The 20,202-nt window shown below is 43.6% G+C and overlaps 1 protein-coding gene across 1 annotated transcript in view; it reads left to right on the top strand.

Annotated features, from left to right (window-relative positions):
- Positions 1 to 807: 807 nt before the first annotated feature.
- ARSJ (arylsulfatase family member J) overlaps positions 808 to 20,202 on the top strand; it is a 73,469-nt gene continuing 54,074 nt past the window's right edge. The window contains exon 1 of the mRNA XM_084855884.1: positions 808 to 1,698. Coding sequence (XP_084712010.1) covers positions 1,370 to 1,698 — 329 coding nt within the window. The 5' untranslated portion in view covers positions 808 to 1,369. The remainder of the gene's footprint in view (positions 1,699 to 20,202) is intronic.

The raw sequence follows: 20,202 nt of genomic DNA, 5'->3' as shown, positions 1-20,202 counted from the left end.
TTTACATTCTTTCCACTATTTTCTGTTGCTGCTTTTATTCTAGATTTAGTTTAGATGTTATGCCTATGTGGGTGTTACACACACACACACACACACACACTTCATGATTCTAACTTTTATTTCTGAAACACCAGAAGAATGTTTTTGTCGATGAGCAGCATCGAAATGTTGTCAAGAAATTAATAAAAATACAGGACGCTTGTCTTCTCTGACATCTGATCACCCTTTACATTGGGCATGTAACAGCTAAGCAAGCCTGAGGAAAAACAAAGCAGGGCTGCTAACTTTCTTGGGTCGCAGCCCACCTGAAAAGCCACATCACAATCGGTAGTGAATAGTTTCACTGACTTTTGGAAAGACGCTCTGTACAAAGCACACCTTCGTTGCCGGATCACACACTCCAGAAATGGCTCCAGTGCTGAATTTATTTCAGGCCTCCTCTGATGTCTCCTTTTGTGATCTGAAAGCCCGATGTGGCTCTGAATGAGGGGCAGAAACCAGGGGGGTTCGCTCTGCACGTCCTCAGAGGCACGCCTTATTTACTTTGCATGTTCCAAAGCTGAATCCTGGAGCCCTGGGGCTCGAGTTCCCCCACTGGGCCCACTTAAGCGAGCAGCAGCTGCCCCAGTAAGCCCGGTGACGGATGCGGGAGAGGCACTCGCCCTCGCCGCCTCTCCTTCCCCGCCCGGCTGCTGGCCCAGCACTTTCCTCGCCGGTCAATTCCAGCAGGGAGGCGCGCTCGTGCGCGCGCGCGGACTCCGGCGGGCGGGCGGGCGTTTTGGTTGGCTTCGCTCGCCAGGGATGGGTGGGAGAGGGAGGCGGGAGGAAAGGCGCGCGGAGGAGCGAGAGTTGCTTGCCGGCGCTCAGGCAGCGAGGGCAGGACGGCGCCTCCTCTCGGCTCGCTCCTTCTTCCCGCCCTCCAGGGAAACGGGGACTCTGGGGGACGCGCCCCGCCGTGGGAGACCCAGCAGCCGGGCGAGGCGACTGGCAGAGACCCTGTCGGCGGAGTCGGATCTGCCCGCTGGTGGCACGCGGCAGCTGCCCTTCCCTGCCTCGCCTCGCGTCAGGATGGAGCAGGGCGCCGCCGGCTTTGCTGGCCGGGAGCTGCCCGGCGCGCCGGCGAGGCGTTGAGAGCGCTTGGAGCGCCCGGCGCCCGCCCGCCGTCCCTCACTCACCGCGGACGCTGCTGCGCCTGACCTCGCCCTCGGCGGCGCCTGTCATGGGCGCGCCGCCGCCCCAGCGCCTCTCTGCGGGCGGGACCCTCCAGTCCTAAGCCCTCCCACGCCTCCCCTTCCCTGAGGCCCCTTCCCTCGTCCCGGGGGAGGTGGAGCGGGGCGTGCGGCGCTTGACCCGGCTCTGCCGAGGGAAAATGCTAGCCGGGGGCTTGCTGGCCGGCTTCTCCGTGCTCAGCCTCCTCACCTACGGCTACCTGGCTTGGGACGCGGTGGGGGCCCCCGAGGGCGCGAGCAGCAGGGTGCCCAGGTGGGAAGGAGGGCCCGAGGGCGACCCCACCGCCCCTTCCCAGCCGCACCTCATCTTCATCCTGGCCGACGACCAGGGCTTCAGAGACGTGGGCTATCATGGCTCAGAGATCCGGACGCCCAGCCTGGATAAGCTCGCTGCGGAGGGAGTTAAACTGGAGAACTACTATGTCCAACCTATGTGCACGCCCTCCAGGAGTCAGTTCATCACTGGAAGGTAAGGGGGGAGAGATTGGGCGGTCATTGGCCTGATTTCCAAGCGCCTCTAAAATTGAACTCACTAAGGGCGCAAGCTGGGAATTGTAGGACTTTGTTCTGTCTTAACATGCATAAGGTTGCGCCCTAAGTATATATGTCTCCTGGCTTTTATCTCACAAGATACTTCTTCTAACATTTCACACACCGGCGTGCGTGCACACGCACTGCATGAGTCTGGTGGCATCCTAAACACCAATGGATTTACGGCACAGTCCTATACATTTGTCCTCAAGAGGCAGTCCCGTTGAGTTCGGTAGAGTTTACTTTCAGGAAACTGAGCATAGGATTATTGCGACATAAGCTTTTGTGGACTAGGGCATCTGAGGAAGTAAGCACTTCTGGTACTTTCAGGACCAAGTGCCCCAAGACATACTGTGTGTGTATATATAACAAGACTTAACAGAGCTACCCCCCTCAAACTTCTGACATTTAACTTCACTTGAAAAATTTATACTTAACTGAGGTTTAAGAAGGTAGTGGTGGTTAATAACTGAACTAAAATCTAAATCTGTCCTTTGTTAAATAAGGATTTGACACTGAGAACTACCCACTTCTTAACATAATAGTATAATAGCAACGGATTTACATGTATATAAATAAAGGCTTGTCACTCCATTCATGTGGAAGCTACCAGCAAATGAGCATCCTTCTAGATCTGTTTTTATTAACACCGCTTGGTTGTTAATATCAGGGGCTTTGCGCCAGAAGGCTCTCATTTGCAAAGTCAAACAAAAGTTCCAAGTGAATGAATGAAAGCTCAAGTTGTACCAGTTTGTTGTCATGTGCAAGGCTCAATTCTCATTGCAAGTGATCGGAGCATCACTCAGGCTACAATTGGCCAATGTTAAAGATCTCAGTAGAAAAAATGGCAGTCCAAAAAGAGAACCAGTTTTAGTAGAAATCTATGAAACCTTTGCCAAGAAGTTCTTAAATCACTTGCCATACCTGTGCAGTATCATACTGACCAACCAACATAATATGCATGTTCAGATTTTAATGTTGTCATAAGGCTGCATGAATTAAAATGGCTGTTTTATCTCATTTCATTCCATATGAACCACATTCACAGATTTGTTTTAAGAAGGCCATGTACTGGGGTCAAAAATATGTTCATTGAATGACTTACAAAAACATGTTATAGTTGGTAGCACAGTATGCAGGAGAACTCCCATATATTGGGCTACAGTTAACTGTTCTGATTAGATTAACTTGTCCATTAACTTTATATTTTATCATGTTGTATTTATGGTTTTAATTGTTGTGAACTAACCAGAGAACTTTGGCTACTGGGCAGTATAGAAATGTAATAAATAAATAAATAAATAAAGTATCTCTTGTATGTAAATGGCACTGGAATTTCTCCAAAAGTTATAATTCACTAAAATTGGGTTATCTTCACGTTTTACAGACAAATATTAGTGTATTTGTAGTTCTTGAAGTATACCTTTCTCTTTATATAAAGTTCGAAATGCAGTTGGTGAAATGCATTGTCACCAAACTGCTAAAATCCAGCACATTCATGCAATTCTAACATTTTAAATGTGCAGTCCATTTCTTTATCATTCATTCTGACAGTGACATACAATAGGTTGCTATTATTCCTGTTTTACAGTCTATCATTCAACATAATTTTGAACTTTTCAGGATCAAATCCAATATGAAGTCTACTGAACCATACCAACTGTCAGCTTCAGCTTATCACAATCACGATTTATTATGTTGGACTGTTCATGCTGGGGAAACTGGCTATAGAAGACACACATTTCAAAGATGTTTCTCTTTCTATATTTAATAAAGAGAAGAAGAGCATGAAGTTTATTATTGTTAGTCCTAATCTCATTTTCTAAGTCTGTAGGACTCTAGAGTTATGAGCATATTCATATCCAAAAGTCAATATCTCACAACTCATCATCTATTACTTTTAATGTGGCTATCAGTATTCTAGGTGTATTCCAAAAATTAAAAGGCATCGTCCTACCCACAGATTTACAATATAATACAACATGACATACGAGGGAACATTTTCCTATTATGTAACCATTTCTAAACAAAGTGTCTCCTATTTTATTCAGAAATGAAATCTCCCACCTTGTGGCTACTTCAGTAATTACTCACAATATATGTCCAAATCCACACATTAATGCAGGCATGTTTGAAGGGTTTGTTCCTGATACCAAAATACCATGTCCCTGAAAAGAATCACCTGGGTATCTTTGTGCCTGTATTTGTGGTGCCGAGCACCAGCCATCTGATGAATCATGAAAGTGAGTATGGTGCATGAATGTTAGAATCCACCTTCACTTACATTAGTATTAGCAAGGTTGTCTTAATAAAATGGAAACTGTTCTTACTTCTGTTGGAACAGCTGGAAACAAAGTAAGAGCCAGAGTTATGGAGTAAATGCTCTGCAGACCAGACTTACAGTTCACAGTCTAGTAGGCAGTCTCATCAGGCTGTATATATGACAGTAATTTGTTCATCTGGCTATGGAGTGCTTTTGTCTAGAATCTAGACTCTAGGTGATGATCTGTCCCTATTACATTTGGAGAAACTGGAACATCATCAGGGCTCAGAAGAGAACAAACCAACTGAAGTCCAAAGGACTGTAGATTGCCAATCTAGATTGCTAACTATAAAGAGCATATTGTTTAAATTAGGGAAGGAGAGAACTGAAACAAATAGATCTGGTGTTGTGCTTTTTAAGGCAGACTGTTCTGAAAATCCAGTTGCAGTATTTTTTTGAAACAATTATAGGAAAGCTGAGATTTCCCTGCACTTCATTCTGATTTTCTTCAGTCTGTTAAACTGGTAGGATTCAAACTTCTTTTCTTTCCCATTTTATTTTCAGAACAAGGCACAATCCATGAGGAAAGCAACCAAAAGATAAGAAAAATAAATGCAGGACTGGATCATCACACAGTCGTATTTACAGTAGACCCACTGAAACCAATGAGACAAGTTAGACATGACTAGCTTAAGTCCTATTGATTTTAATGGCTCTACTCTCAGTATGACTAAGCTGGAATCCAACTCAGAGTAAGGGGTTGGTTGGAGGAAGTTTGACCTGAGCAGCATTAAAAGTACAGAATATGGCCATTTCTCCTTTGTGTGAGCACCAGAAAAGGATAGTTAGAATTCTTCCATTTCTTTACTTAAGTAATCACGATAAATTAAGAGTAAATAGATGTTGTTTTAGTGTATTTGATTATCTGATCTATAATAAGTTGAAATTCAGACATATAATATCAAGTCAAACCATGGTAAACGCATATGATAAAATTCACCCTAAGTTAAAAGGGTCTTATAACACTCCAAAAGTTGCTAAAGTTTGACTTTCAGAAGTCTCCATCAAGATCAGCCTCAACATGTTCTTGCTCATATGTAGTAAATTCAAGAGGGTGCTTTCGATTAATAATATAATGATGGAAGGTGAGGAGTTAGGGTTGTGCATATCGTCTAAAAGGAAGTATTTAAAATATAACTAGCACCTTTCGTTATGCTTTGAAGGGATCCAATTTAAAATGCTACAGTATTTGTGTATGTGCTCCCTTACAGAGAGGTGAGTTGCGAACATTCTAGCCCATCTAAAGCTTCCAAACGATTAGCTAGGGCAGTTCTGCACAAAGCACATTCCAGTCGTCTTGTGAGGTTGCAAAGACATGTATGACAGACAGAAGGAGTAAATTCTGCAAAAAAGGGATTGTCTTCTTGCCCTTCTACTCTCCTTAACAGCTTGAGGTTCTTGGTGCAGCAGTGGATCCAGAAGCACCCCAGTGTTGCAGAACTTTGTCATCTCAATGAAAGGACACTGAACATGATCAATGGAAGACATTCCTTTTTCACAAGCTGTCGATCTGTTATACCTGGATTCAACTCAAATTGACTTGTCTACATCCATTTTCCAGTCATTGCCAGAAAAAGTGAATGCTGTAAGACCTAGCTGGTCAAAATCAAGAGAATGATGATGTTGAGCATAAAAGTCAGTTATCTGTGGAGACCAGGCATTGTCCTTGGTTATGACCAAGTAATCACCCATCAGTGTCTTATGTCTTAGGACACTTCCAACCCAACCTGCCGAGGATAAAGTGGAACTGTTAAAGATCAGTCCAGTGAATGCCTGCCAGATATCAAAAGCAAGTTCTTACACCTTCTGATGAATGATATCAAAGGCTGTAGGAAGATCTAATAGGGCCGATGAAGTACAAACATATAATAGCCTAGCAGCAGCTTTCCTTGATAATAAGAATCTGGCCACAATCATCCAAACAACAGGAAATCTTTCAGATTGGTTACTAGTATAATGCACTCTATATAGCATTGCCCTAGAAGATAATTCAGAAGCGTTTCAGTACAAAATGCTGTTGCCCATTTCTTATAGGGGATAGACAGAGGGAAAATAGATCATTACTTGTACAATTGCACTGGAGACCCAGTTCGAGGTGATGTTATCCTTAAAGCCTTACCTGGCCTGTCTTCTAAATTCAACAGGTGGGTCCTTGCCCTGGGTACTATCATTACAGGAAGTAAGAACTCTTCCTTACTATCCTTATATGCCCAGTACAGAACCTTCTTGGTGGGGGCACCACTGTTTTGGAGTGCTCTTCAAATCTCCACTTGGCCATGAAATTCACTGGGGCACCTCCCCCCACCCCCAGGCAAAATCTATCCAATATCTTCCTTGTGTTCTCAAACTGTTCATTTACAGACTCTTTCCCATGGCATGTGCATAATTTTTTTAAAAATAATAAGTTAATATAAAAAGCTCTTGTGTGGCAAAGAAGGTATTGTGTACCATTTATGAGAGCCATAAAGGATTTAATAGGAAAGCTAAACTCAGTATTTTATGTGATCTGTACCACATGTCTATGCACATGTTTGGAGCATTATCACAGTTCATATTGTATTTATTTGTTTATTTATGATAAAATTATGTTGGGACTTAAAATCGAATTCTGATCAATGGTTGCATTTACAGTGGGAATATTCAGAGAGAGTAGAACATTGCTTACTGGATAACTATCCCATAATGAGAATGTATTTGCATTTAGAAGGCTGTGGACAATCATATTGCAAATAATAGCCCATATATATTCAAATATGTAAATCTCTTAGAAACATTATATTGAGTGGTATACAAGTATTATCAATCAATAAATTAAAGTTGGAAAGTAGTGCCCCTTTAGTTAAGGTGAATCCCCTGCCCCCCCAAAGTTCTGTCATTATAAGTCCCAAAATTCTACTGCTTATAAAGATGACACCTGTTGAGCTAATAACATGAAACTTGACATCCTGATGAGGTCTACAATTGTGCAAACCGATCCGATACAAATTGCCACAGGAACAACAGGTTAAAAAGTTCTGAAAATTGACACATTTATCCTTTTTACTCCAAGCTGCAGCTTGACATATATATTTCTTTCAAATTTTGAAACTACTGATGTACATTTTTCAGGCTTGTTGAGGAGATATGTCTTTCATTGGTTTGGTGAAGTTCTGAATAGCGATTGAAAAGTTCTTAAGGCTTTTCTGCCCCATTAAAGCCTATGGCAGCAACTGCTGACCAAGTTATGTGGGACATTCTCAGTTTCACTCTGCAGCTAGAATGCTGATAGTACTCCAAGGTTTTCAGAGGAATTCTATTACAGAGGGCCTCTATGTGCAATGCCTATTGCTCTCGTTATGGAATGTGACCTCCCAAGGTGAGACTACATGGATTGGGACCCTAGCAGTGTGGGGAGAGACTTTAATCCTTTGACCCCCTCAGCTGTGATCCCAGTCTGGATTAGGCTCCTCATGCCTACAATTTATATTGCTAAAAAGGCATCCAGGTTAAATGTAAATTGCAGGCCTAGGGCAAAGGGTTAACACCTCCTACCCACCACTCTAGGTTCCTGACCCATGAGGTCTCATGAAATTACTATTGAGTAAAAAAGAAAAACCTAGGTACATGTTTAAGGTAACATGAAGCTTGACCATCAGAAAATCTGGGAAGGGTGGAGATGGAATGCACAGGTTGGGGGGAGCTAAAGGAGAAGGGCCTCACACCATCTTTCCGAAAGCAGAAATGCGGCACAAGGGTCCTGATCATTTTTCTTACTTCATGTGCGGGAAAAGAACATTCAGGGATTGTGTCTACACTAGGGATATATTCACGCATTACACTGAATGTGCCTTCACGCTCTGTACATTTATTGAGATGGTTGTGAGAATCTAGCCCTATTCAGCCATTCTCATTGACTGGGTTTGGACGATCAGTGGGGAAACAACACCGTATGGGTTGTTGCCCCTGCCACTGCACGTGCTGGTCACGTGACCAGCATTTCCCTAATTACCCGTGCAACGGTGCAGGTTGCTGTGTCGTCTGAACATGTCACGGCAGGGGTGGCTTTTTACCCACCCTACAACCCATGGCTTGCAGTAGTAGTTGTGGGGTGAGAGAGAAGCTGCCCCTGCCACCCCAGTCGCCGGGTTCAGATGACAGGGCAAGACACAGTGCGGGTACTTAGGGAAATGCCAGTCGTGCAACTGGCAGGAGTGGGGGAAACAACCTATGCTGTGTCGTTTCCCCTAGAGATTGCCCAAATGCGGCCATTGTGTGTCAACTCTACATATGAGGAAGGGAAGTGGGAATGAGCTCACTAGCTCCACCCCCTCCTTCGCCATTCTCATCACTTGTACATGTGGAGGGAGACTGTCTGCAGAGGAAATTCTGTGGAAATTCTCCGTGAGATTTTAGAATCCTGATTCTTGAAATGGAGTCCTGATTTTAATAAATTGGTAACTGTGAAGATATATGAATTCTTCTACAAAGTCTTATAGATCATGAATTCCACTAAAGGAGTTTCCTTCGACTCCAGTTGTGTAATAAAAACAAACTCTTCCCCAATCTACACTTCCCTGCTAAGTTAGAAAGTTGCTTTATTGTTTCTGCCCTTGGTACTTGTTACACGTTTTGAGTAGGGATTTCAGAGAATTCCGCTCCGGCGGCGGTTGTGGTGGCGGCGGCTGCAGCGGCTGGTCTTCCGACCGGCTGCCGCCACCGCTGCCATTTCCAGGCTTGTAAAAAAAAAAAAAAGATGTGATAGGCTATGTAAAGATTTACGTAGCCTATCATGGCTAGGTTTAAAAAAAAAACACAACACGACGTGATAGGCTACGTAAATCTTTACGTAGCCTATCATGGCTGGGTGGGTTTAAAAAAACCCAAAAACCGCATATGCAAATGATGGCGGCTACAGCTGCCACCATTTGCGTTCCTTATTTTTGCCATCTTAATCTACGTAAATATTTACGTAGACTATGACGGTGAAAATAAAGGGGAACGCAAATAGCGTAGCGGGTGCTATTTGTGTCCCTTTTTGATTCGCCGTTTTAGCCTACGTAAATATTTACGTAGGCTAAAACGGTGAATTAAAAAGAGACGCAAATAGCGCCCACTATGCTATTTGCGTTCCCCTTTATTTTCGCCGTCATAGTCTACGTAAATATTTACGTAGATTAAGACGGCAAAAATAAGGAACGCAAATGGTGGCAGCTGTAGCCACCGCCATTTGAGTACGCGGTTTTGTTTTGTTTTTTACCCAGAGCCCTCCGTGGCTGGAAATCCAGCTGCGGGTGGCTCTGGCTTGGCTGGGCCTGGCCGGCTGCTCCACGGAGCTGCTGCGGAGCACAGCCGGCCGCAGAGGATTCCGGGGGGGAGGGACGGAATGCCTCCCCCCCACCATCAACATAATCCGCGAAAGTTAAGTGACTTTCGTACATCCCTAGTTTTGAGTCAGTATTGATAATAGTGTGTTTACAACCAAAACGTTTACTAAGTAGCAAAGGTAAGAACAATAAAGGTCCAGTCCTATGCATGTGTAAACAGAAAAGGTCCTACACTTTCCAGCATCCCCAGCCAGCTATGTTGGCTGGGGCATGCTGGGAGTTGTAGGACTTTTTTCTGTCTAAACATGCATAGGATTGTGCCCTAAGAAACTTTTTAACCTAGCACAGCAGTGTGGATTGGGGAAGAATTTGTTTTCATTACACATTTAAATGGTTGGAGGAAAGCTCCTTTGGTCAAATTAACAAAATCATGATTGCCACTAGTTAAAAATTTACAATCTGTTGTATCATATAGGTAAACTTGTAAGAAAGCAGATTCAGATACATTGGGAGAGGGTGGGATTGCCACTGTAATTATACATTTCCTTTTCAAAAACCAAGGAAATTCAGTGATCAAAATGCTATTGTTTCTGTGTTCTAGTCATCAAGGAGGAATTAAGGCCTTGCAAAGAGATCTTTTGGTTGCTGCCGCCATTCATATGTTTTGGGTGAAAGGAAGGAAGTGGTGGAACTGGGCTATGTTTTGGTGTTTTGAGGGTTGTGTGGCTTGTGGGGAGGTTTTGGGGGGGTGTTTGCAGAATTTCATCACGATCACCACGGGATTTTCAAATTTCAGGAAAAACAAATGATTTCCTGATTAGCATTATTTTTAAAGAGCTTGTCTTGGCAGGGCCCAGTCACTTTGAGGGGTTTTCACCTGTTACTTGAGCTCTTCTTTCTATTTTTAATATTTCATTTTCCATTATGTTTGTCCTTTGTATAACCTGAGGGACAATTTTGTTCTAAGAAATAGTATTGTAAATTCAAATTTTACATTAATGCTGAATTGTTAAAAATTTAGCCTCATTGAAGGAGTCATAGGCAGATGATAGCCAGGCTCTGTCTGTAGCCCAGCTTCCTAGTACAGATATCTAGGATTTTGCCAATTTGAGGAAAGGAGAACATCCTTATCTTAAATTTGGTTGAGATGACTTCTTACAGTGCAATCCTATATATGTCTACTCTGAGGTAAGTGCTGCTGAGTTCAAGGGAGCATACTCCCAATTAAGTGGGAATAGGATTACAGCCTTAAACTAGAAACTGGTGGTTCACTTAAGACCAGGTAATTTCAGTGGGACTTGAGCATGACTAACTTTCTGTCAAGTAGGGCTATTGTGCTGGAACATTCTTGTAAAGTGTATCCTCTTATCACTAGTGGCATATGACACATTGCAGGAGAAGTTATGACTTACCTGTCCCATTTGACTCAGAGATTTAGGGAGCAATCCTGCTGCCCCTAGACAGCATCTAGGGGGACATAGGATTTTTTTGGATTCCCGGCACCAGGATCGTAGACAGCGCTATAACCTTGGCTAAGGGAATTGGAGCTCCCTGCCCTCCCCCTCTCAGCCAGGGCAGAGAGAACTGCGCCTGCTGTCTCTACGAGCTTGCATTTGCAAGCCTGGAAGAAGGGAAAGGGGGTTGGAGGGGAGGGGAGGCTTACGCCATATCCCCAGTCCTCCCCAGCCTCCCTCCTTCTCCTTTCCCAAAGCCTCTGCTAGACGGGTGAAAACACCCATCTAGCTAAATGCAGAACAGGAGGCACAGTGTACATCCTGTTCCACATTGGATACTTGTAAGTCTCCGAGTTGGGAGGCTTACCAGTACCCAGGGTGTATCTAATAGGATTGCGTCCTTAACCAATTGTATATTCTCTTCATTGTCCTTTTCTGTTGCTCCAAGAGGGCAGGACTAGAACTAATGGGTGGAAATTGCAAGGAACCAGATTTCAGCTAAACCTTAGGAGAAACTTCCTAATGGAGAGAGCTGTCTGGCAATGGAACCCTCTTGGGCAGTGGTGGGTTCTCTTTCGCTGGAGTTATTGAAGCAGAGGCTGGACAGCCATCTGTCAAGGAAGCTGTAGCTGCATCCTGCATTGCAGAGCCTGCACTGAACAGGTGGTAGGACTAGATGAATTCCTAGTCCCTTCCAACTCTGGGATTCTGTTACTCTAAAAAAAAAAAGGTAAAGGTGTCCCCAACCAGTCATGTCCGACTCTAGGGTGTGGTGCTCATCTCCATTTCTAAGCCGAAGAGCCAGCGTTGTCTGAAGACGCTTCTGTTGGTCATGTGGCCGGCATGACTGAACACCGAGGTGCATGGAACGCTGTTACCTTTCCCGCCAGAGCGGTACCTATTTATCTACTTGCAATTTCTTTCGAACTGCTAGGTTGGCAGGAGCTGGGACTGAAGACAGGAGCTCACTCCGTCACGCAGCACTCGGGTCTCGAACTGCTGTCCTGCCGACCCTCCGGTCTGCAGTTCAGCGTCTTAACCACTAAGCCACCGCGGCCCATCAGGCACAAAAAGCATGGACAAGTAGTGATCCACATCTCAGAGATGGACCTGAACTGTCCTTGGTTCCTCTTACTTTAAGACTATCTTATTTTGAAGCATTGGTTTTAATTATTCATCCTTAGAATAATAGAATTGGAGGAGGACTCCTAGGCCATCTGGGCCAATCACTGGCTCAGTGCAGGAAAATTCAGAGTTAGAGCATCCCCAATAGATGGCTGTCTCAGTCTCTGCTTGACTCTCCAGCTAGGGAGAGTCTACCACACCTCATAGGTAATTGATTCCATTATCTTACTGCTGTTACCATCAAGAACGTTAACAACATAAGAAGAGCCATGCTGGATCAGACCAAGGGTCCATCTGGTCCAGCATTCTGCTCACACAGTGGCAAACCATCTGTCCACGGGAAACCAGAACCTGGACATGAATGCAACAGCATCCTCCTGCCCATGTTCCCCAGCAACTGGTGTACATAGGCTTACTGCCTCTGATAGTGGAGGTAGCATATAGCTATCAGGACTAGTAGCCCTTGATAGCCTTCTCCAGGAATTTGTCTAACCCTCTTTTAAAGCCACCCAAATCCATTTTTTCATTTATTGGTGGCCATCACTACATCTTGTGGTAGCGAATTCCATAGTTTAACTATGTGCTGTGTGAATGTTCTGCCAAAAACTAGCCTCCTGAAACTTAAGGCCATTAGATCTTTCTTGCCCACTGCAGCAGCAAAGAACAAGCCATATGACAGCTTTCAGGTATTTGAAGAGTGCTATGATATCCTTGAGGGAACAGCAGGTAGATTTTCATATTGCTTGTAATTGATACTACACATAAATTTACTACACAGAGATTTTCAATGTGTAGAAAAAGAGAATTACATTACGTTATTAGAGCTGAAGAAAACTGTTGAAATCTTGAGTACTTTAATATTGCACAAATAGTTTACAGTTGGGGCCAGCTTAAAATCAGTTAAAGTGCTCACTCTCCATACACCCATATTCTAACACTGCCATCTTAAATAGCAAGGCGTAGTACACCCTTTGACTATATGTCATCTCACACATACCTTCAGTGCAACTCGTGTAGGAGAAGTTTCTCGTTGATTGTCTCCAGCTTTACTGAAACAACTGACATACATTCTAAGGTCTATATCTGATATAACATTTTTCATATACGATGCGGGCTTTGCAGTGGATTTCATCAGTGCACACACACAAAACTATTGAGATCAACACTGACAAAGTTAGTCATGCTTAAGTCCCATTGAAATTGATAGGATTCGAGTGTGGTTACTTTTGCCTTGATTAGACCCTATGTGTTGGAATGTGCTTGTAAAGTTTATCCTCTTCCTATCAGTACTTCATAAGCCACAGACTACAAAAGAAGTGATGATGGAATAGTGACTAGAAATAGCTATTAATTTTTGTTTGTTTGTTTGTTTGTTTTAGAAAAGATTCTGAAGCTTACCAGATGTTCAAAATATAAGTCTCTTTTACAATGACCTATTATGCAAGCTAACCATTCTGTCCAGTTCACGAAAATTGTACGGATATACGAGTTGTGTCTGAAATTGCTTTGCATGCTTTGTCTCTGTGTTGCTCCCTTCTATACAGATAGGCCCAGATACAAAAACATTGCCTGTGCATCTCCAATAATATAACTTTCCACAACACCATGAACACCCTTGGATCCAACAGCCTACTTAGGTTCATGGCACAGGACAAGGAGAGTGGCACGGTCTTGTTGCCCCCAATTGCGGATAAGGGCTGTGAGGAGATTATGAACAGATTGTAAACACACCTGTGTCTCACTCAGATGCTACTCACAGTGCTAGTCATCCATTTAAAGGTAGAAAGGTACTATGGGGCAGAATTTAGGAGCTTCCTTTCCCCCATTCCTAAGGAGGTCAAGGGTAATGTAATAAGTAAAGTGGTTAATGGTTCCGGAACAAAGACCATGGTATAGGAGTGTAGCCTTAGGTACTGGATGGCATGACCTAAATAGCCTTTTTTTCTTGTTATGAATATTAGCAGGTATCTATACTCTATTCTAATTTGGAGACCCTCTTCACTTTTTTTCAGTCTATGAAATATGCTCCAATTCCAGACTCTCTGTAGAGATCTTACTGAGTAATTTATTTCAATATAATTGCTAAAATTATAGCTGTAGACTTCCTCAGCATTCTCAAGGAACTGACTGTTGATTTATTTGAAATATGATTTTCTTTATTAAGGATGATTTAAATGAAGCACATCTTTTTATTGTACTTCTGTGTTAACTTTTTGAAGTGTTGTCTTCACAGCATGCTGCTCAAATTGCCATACACCCAACCCTCTTATTTTCTTTCAAACTACAAATGCCAACGAAGATGGGAAGTTCTAGTAATTGTTATATAGTTGGACCTTTGAACAGCTTTTGACAAAGTTCCACATCAAAGATACCAGAGAAAATTTAGCAGTCGGGATAAGAGGACAAGTGCTCTTAAAGCAAGTGATAAAAAAATGGGAAGCAGATGAGAGGGATAATGGATGGTTCTCATAATGGAGATCTGTATCAGGACTGCTGCTGTTTAATGTGTTCATGGGTGATCAGGGGGAGCAGGAATGATGCCAAATCTGCAGATGTCATCAAAATATTAAGGAGAGTGACATCCAAAGTGGACTGAAAAGCTGGAATGCAATCAATCAAAACTGGGTGAATGGGGAACATAATGGTAGCCAAGATTCATTATAAACAAATGCAAAATGACACACAGGGCAACAAAGCAATAACACCCCTGATTTCACCTATAAATTCATGGAATTTAAATTGTTTATGATTACCTGGGATCTTAGGATCATGATGGAAACATTAATGGGAGTAACTGGAGCATACAGTGGTGGTGGAGAGGGAAAGGCAAATTCAGTGTTAAAAGTTTTAAAGAAAAGGAATGATAATTAGCACCAAGCCTTGTTTAAATAGATAGTTCTGAATTAAATAGAACAAAAATATACTTTGATATCTGAATAATGACTTAATCATACTTAGACTATACTCATAGAAATCAGTGGGACTTAAGTTAGTCATAACTAAGTGGTCCCATTAATTTTGATGGATCTAGTCTAAGTATGACTGAGTTTGGTTCCAACTCAATGCATTTAGTAATACGTCTTAAAGTTATAGTTGTTCCTCCCATATTTACTGCTGAAGATAGCTTTGATATAATATAGGAGTACATCCACCACAACTCCTTAATTATGGCAGTAAGGGAGGAAAGTAGGTCTTAGACAAATAAGTCATTTTTTGCTGCATAATATTAGATTTTAATGGGATGATAAATATTCTAGATAATATTACTTGGCAGTACTGGCTTTTTTCGTCCTGATGAAATTTCATTTTATATCATTTGGCAGAACTCATCTGGGCCCATTGAGACTACATAAAAGTGCATCAAGAGCCTGATGCCCTTATTTATTCCAAGTTTGCATTCATATAACACCATATTCTAAAACAGCTACGGGATATTCCATGTGTATAGCAATGTGTCTGGTGGCTTGTGAAACAGTTGCTTCAGTACCCCTTTTGAGTCAGACTAATGGCCCTTTTCGGTCGATCCAATGGTCCAGTTATCCAGTGCTGAATAGTGGCCAATCCAGTTTTTCAAGGAAGCCTATAATAACATATGACACTACTAAAGCTCTCACCACCTCTTCAGTTTGACTCCCGTAAGAGTTAAAGAGTCAGTGATACTCAAAACATTAAAATAGATATCTTCTGATTCCTCAGTTTTCTGCCTTTATAATATAAGAAGGAATAGGATACTTCAAAAAGGTGCATCAATACTTCAGTATTTGAATAGTCAAAGGTAATGAATCCCAACATATTTGAAGGTAAAACAACTCTTTATCAGGAAATATAATTTAATTTTTTAAAAAATAATAAGAAATAAAATAAAAGGGCTGGATACAGAAGTAGTCATACTTAAGAGTAGACCCATTAAAATCAATGGGGTTTAAGTTAGTTGTTGCTAATTAGGTCCCACTGAGAGAAGCCCTCATTGGCACTACCCAGATTTTGAATTTCTTTATATTGGCACATGAAGGCATTGCAGAATAATGTGCTTCTCTAGTTTATGCAGGAGTTGTTTAAATCATTTGGTACCTAATGCTGTTAGGAATTTCTTAGTGTTGTTCTAGACCATCCAAGGTTCTTATGTTGATTTGGCTTTATTTTCACTTAAGGGGGGGGGGAATCTGAAGTAGTATGACTAATGCAAATGTGCTCTGTAGAAACTTAGCTGCTTTCTTTGTTTCTCCCCTTCCCCTTTTGAAAGTTTTCCTAGATTGTGAGACACACCAGAACATGTCAACCATACTTTTTGCTGCTGTTCTTCCACTTGTACTCTCAACTGGCAGACTTTGAGTTTGAAAGTCTATATTCTCTCCCATGCACCTTGTATGGATTGGCACCGAAAAAATGTAGTTCTACTCTGAAAAGTTACTAAGTTAAAAATATTTTCTTATTCAACAAAACTGCTTCCAGTATTGGAGTCATCTCCGCTCATCATGGTAACAACAAAGAAAAACCCAAAACAAACAAACCAGTTTTATCCATTCAGATGATACAGCAAAGCAGGAACAATGAAATATATTTGTTTATATCAGTGGAGTCACTGAATATAAAGGAAGAATGTTAAAAGGCAGTCAAATCACTGTTATAACACTGAAGATAGTAAATTAAATTTACTTGAAGAGTCACATATTACTTTTTGAAGATTTTGCAGATACAAGGGTCCACTAATCGTCTGACTACCTAGAAAAATATATTATGTGAAGCAGCTACACCACAATACACAATGGACCCAAACCAAAGGTTGTGGCTAGTAGCACACAACTAGTAGGGCAAGAGAAGAGAATGGGAATGTCGATTTCCATCAGCACTATAATACTAATGGAAATGTATATCCCCATCTAAAGCATTACAGATTTAGGTTCCATTGGATAGATATGCCTCACATTGCTGATGCTCACACTGACGATGAGACACATTTGGCTCCTAGTCTAGCAAAAGAATATGCCCAAGGAAGTTTGCTCCTGTACACATCTCCGGTTTTTACATGAATGACATTGGATGATATCCATGCGCTTTCACTTAACACATTACACTTTTTCTAGGTATGCAGATGCACAAAGGGCTCCCAGATCAGAAAAGCAAAGAACCAAATTGGTGGGAAGGCTTGGATGGAGTTGTTTTACTTGAAAATAAATCAAAGGGGTGAGGTAACCTGCAAGCAGGTATCAATAACATTTACTAATGTGATTTGAATGTCCCAACATGTTTTAACCAACGTCTTTGTCAAGGACAATAACTGCAGGTTCTTCTATATTAAAAAGGTACTACCAAAGAGTTTTAGTTGACACAACATTTGCCCCCATTTTTACTGGAAGATAGCACAGCTAAGACCATGATCTGAAGCCACATGATGCTGCAGCTTTTCTGAAGCTAAGCATATCTGAATCTAGTCAGTGTCCTATTTATAGCCTTCAGTTTTATCAAAGGTTGGCTGTGACTAATTTCTGTGGAGTTTTATGGATAAAATCACTCGCCTCCACACCAACTTGGACTCAACACTTTTAATGGGGTCAGAAATGGATGCAGGTAGTACACCATCTTGTTGTATTGTTGTGGATACTCTTCAGCTTGTGCAACCTGAGGGTGTGGACAAGCTTCATGGAGGACTTAGGGATGTCAGAGAATTCCGCCACGGATCTCAGTGAGGCCGAATGCCAGTGCATTTGGCCCCCTGAACTCCGTGGTGGAACAGCCTGCCACCCCCCGCCCCCCTGCGGATCCCCCCCGGGACGAGACTTACCTGGGGTGGATGTTCCAGATGGCAGCGGCTCCAGCAGCGGCTTCGGCGGCGGCTGGTCTTCCGACTAGGGATGTACGAAAGTGACTTACCTTTCGCGGATTATGTTGATGGTGGGGGGGGAGGCGTTCTGTCCCTCCCCCCAGAATCCTGGCTGGGGGAGGAGGCGCTCCGTTCCTTCCCCCGGAATCTTCGAACGGCTGGCTGTGCTCCGCAGCAGCTCCGCGGAGCAGCTGGCCAGGCCTGGCCAGGCCAGAGCCGTCTGCAGCTGGATTTCTGGCCGAGGAGGGCTCTGGGTAAAAAAACAAAACAAAAAACCAACGCGTACTCAAATGGCGGTGGCTATGGCCGCTGCCATTTGCATTCCTTCTTTTTACCGTCTTAATCTATGTAAATATTTACGTAGACTATGACGGCGAAAATCAAGGGGAACACAAATAGCGTAGCGGGTGCCATTTGCATCCCCTTTTGATTCCCCGTTTTAGCCTACGTAAAGATTTACGTAGGCTAAAACGGTGAATGAAAAAGGGACGCAAATAGCGCCCGCTGCGCTATTTACGTTCCCCTTGATTTTCACCATCATAGTGTACGTAAATATTTACATAGATTAAGACGGCCAAAAAGAAGGAACGCAAATGGTGGTGGCCATAGCCGCCGCCATTTGCGTACGTGTTTTTTTTTTAAACCCACCCCCAACCATGATAGGCTACGTAAAGATTTACGTAGCCTATCACGTCTTTTTTTTTTTTAACCTAGCCATGATAGGCTACGTAAATCTTTACGTAGCCTATCACGTCTTTTTTTTCCCCCCACAAGCCTGGAAATGGCAGCAGTGGCAGCCGGTCGGAAGACAGGCCGCCATCTTCGCCGGAGCCGCCGTCTTCGCTGGAGCCGCCGCCACCCGGAAGATCTGCCCCAGGTAAGTCTCGTCCCGGGGGGGATCTGCGGGGGGGAGGGGGGCAGGCCGTTCCGCCACAGATTTCGGGGGGCCGAGTGCACTGGCATTCGGCCTCACCGAGATCCATGGCGGAATTCTCTGACATCCCTACTTCCGACCGGCCGCCGCCGCCATTTGCAGTCTTTTTCCTCCCCCCCCCCCCATTCGTGATAGGCTAGATAAAGACTTACGTAGCCTATCATGTCTGGGTTAAAAAACCCCAAAAAACTGTACGCAAATGGCAGTGGCTACGGCCGCCGCCATTTGCGTTCCTTATTTTTAGCCGTCTTAGTCTACGTAAATATTTACATTTACGTAATATTTACGTAGACTAAGACGGCGAAAATAAGGGGGAACGCAAATAGCATAGCGGACGCTATTTGCGTTCCCCTTTCTTGTCTTCGTCTTAGTCTACGTAAATATATACGTAGACTAAGACGGCCAAAAATAAGGAATGCAAATGGCGGCGGCCATAGCCGCCGCCATTTGCGTATGCGTTTTTTTTTTTAAACCAGACGTGATAGGGTACGTAAGTCTTTACGTAGCCTATCAAGGCTTAATTCAGAGACGCAAACGGCGGTGACTATGGCCGCCGCCATTTGCATCCTTGCTAGCCAGCGGCCGGATGTTCGGCTGCTGGCGGAGCCGGCCGGCGGCTCTGCAGAATCCCCGCGGAGCTGAGCCGTCCGGCCAGGATTCCGGGGAGAGGTGTGGAGCGCCTCCCCCCCTGGCAAGGATTCTGGAGGGAGGGACGGAGCGCCTTCCCCCCCCAGCGGAACCTCGCAGAGCCAGGTAAGCGGGGTTTCGTACACCCCTAGGAGGACTGAGGCTACCTCCTAGATCCTTGCCCATCTGGGCTTTTAAAGAAAGAGGCTGGATGTCTGGATCTTGGAAGTGATAAATGCTTCTTTGAGGGGGGGAATGGTAGCTACTGCCCTTAAGGAGGTGGTATTTAGGGCCCTTCTGGGGAAAAATATCAAATTTATACCCCTCAGTCTGTGATAACAATTGCCCTGTGTCTAACATTCCATTTTGAGTGAAGTTCTGCAGTAGGTGGTGGCCTCTCAAAATCAGGTAGTCTTAGAAGATTCTGTTTATTTGGACTATTCCAGTCTGGGTTCAGGCTTGGTTTTGGGACAGAAACAGCTTTGTTTGCCCTGGTTGATGACATGCTGGAAAATGGACTGGGGGAGTGTGATCCTGTTAGTTCTCCTAGACCTCTCAGCAACTTTCAGTACTACTGAGCATGTTATCCTTCTGGAGCACCTGGTCACAATGTTACAGTAGATAGCACCTGGCTAGTCTCAGAAAGTAGTGCTAGGGGACTTTTGCTCCACCCTCTGGCCTGTGGGGTACTGTAAGGTTCCATCCTGTCCCCCATGCTATTTAACATCGTCATGAAAATGCTGGGGGAAGTCATCCAGAGGCATGGTTTCAATATCACCAATATGCAGATGACACACCGCTCTACCTCTGTTCCTCCTACTAATCCCAGAGAGGCTGCGGAAGTCTTCAGTAGGT

The sequence above is a fragment of the Heloderma suspectum genome, chromosome 5, assembly GCF_057233095.1.
Source record: "Heloderma suspectum isolate Gila_16-S chromosome 5, 16-S_ref, whole genome shotgun sequence".
Taxonomy (NCBI): Eukaryota; Metazoa; Chordata; class Lepidosauria; order Squamata; family Helodermatidae; genus Heloderma; species Heloderma suspectum.
This window is presented reverse-complemented; position numbering and strand designations above follow the sequence as displayed.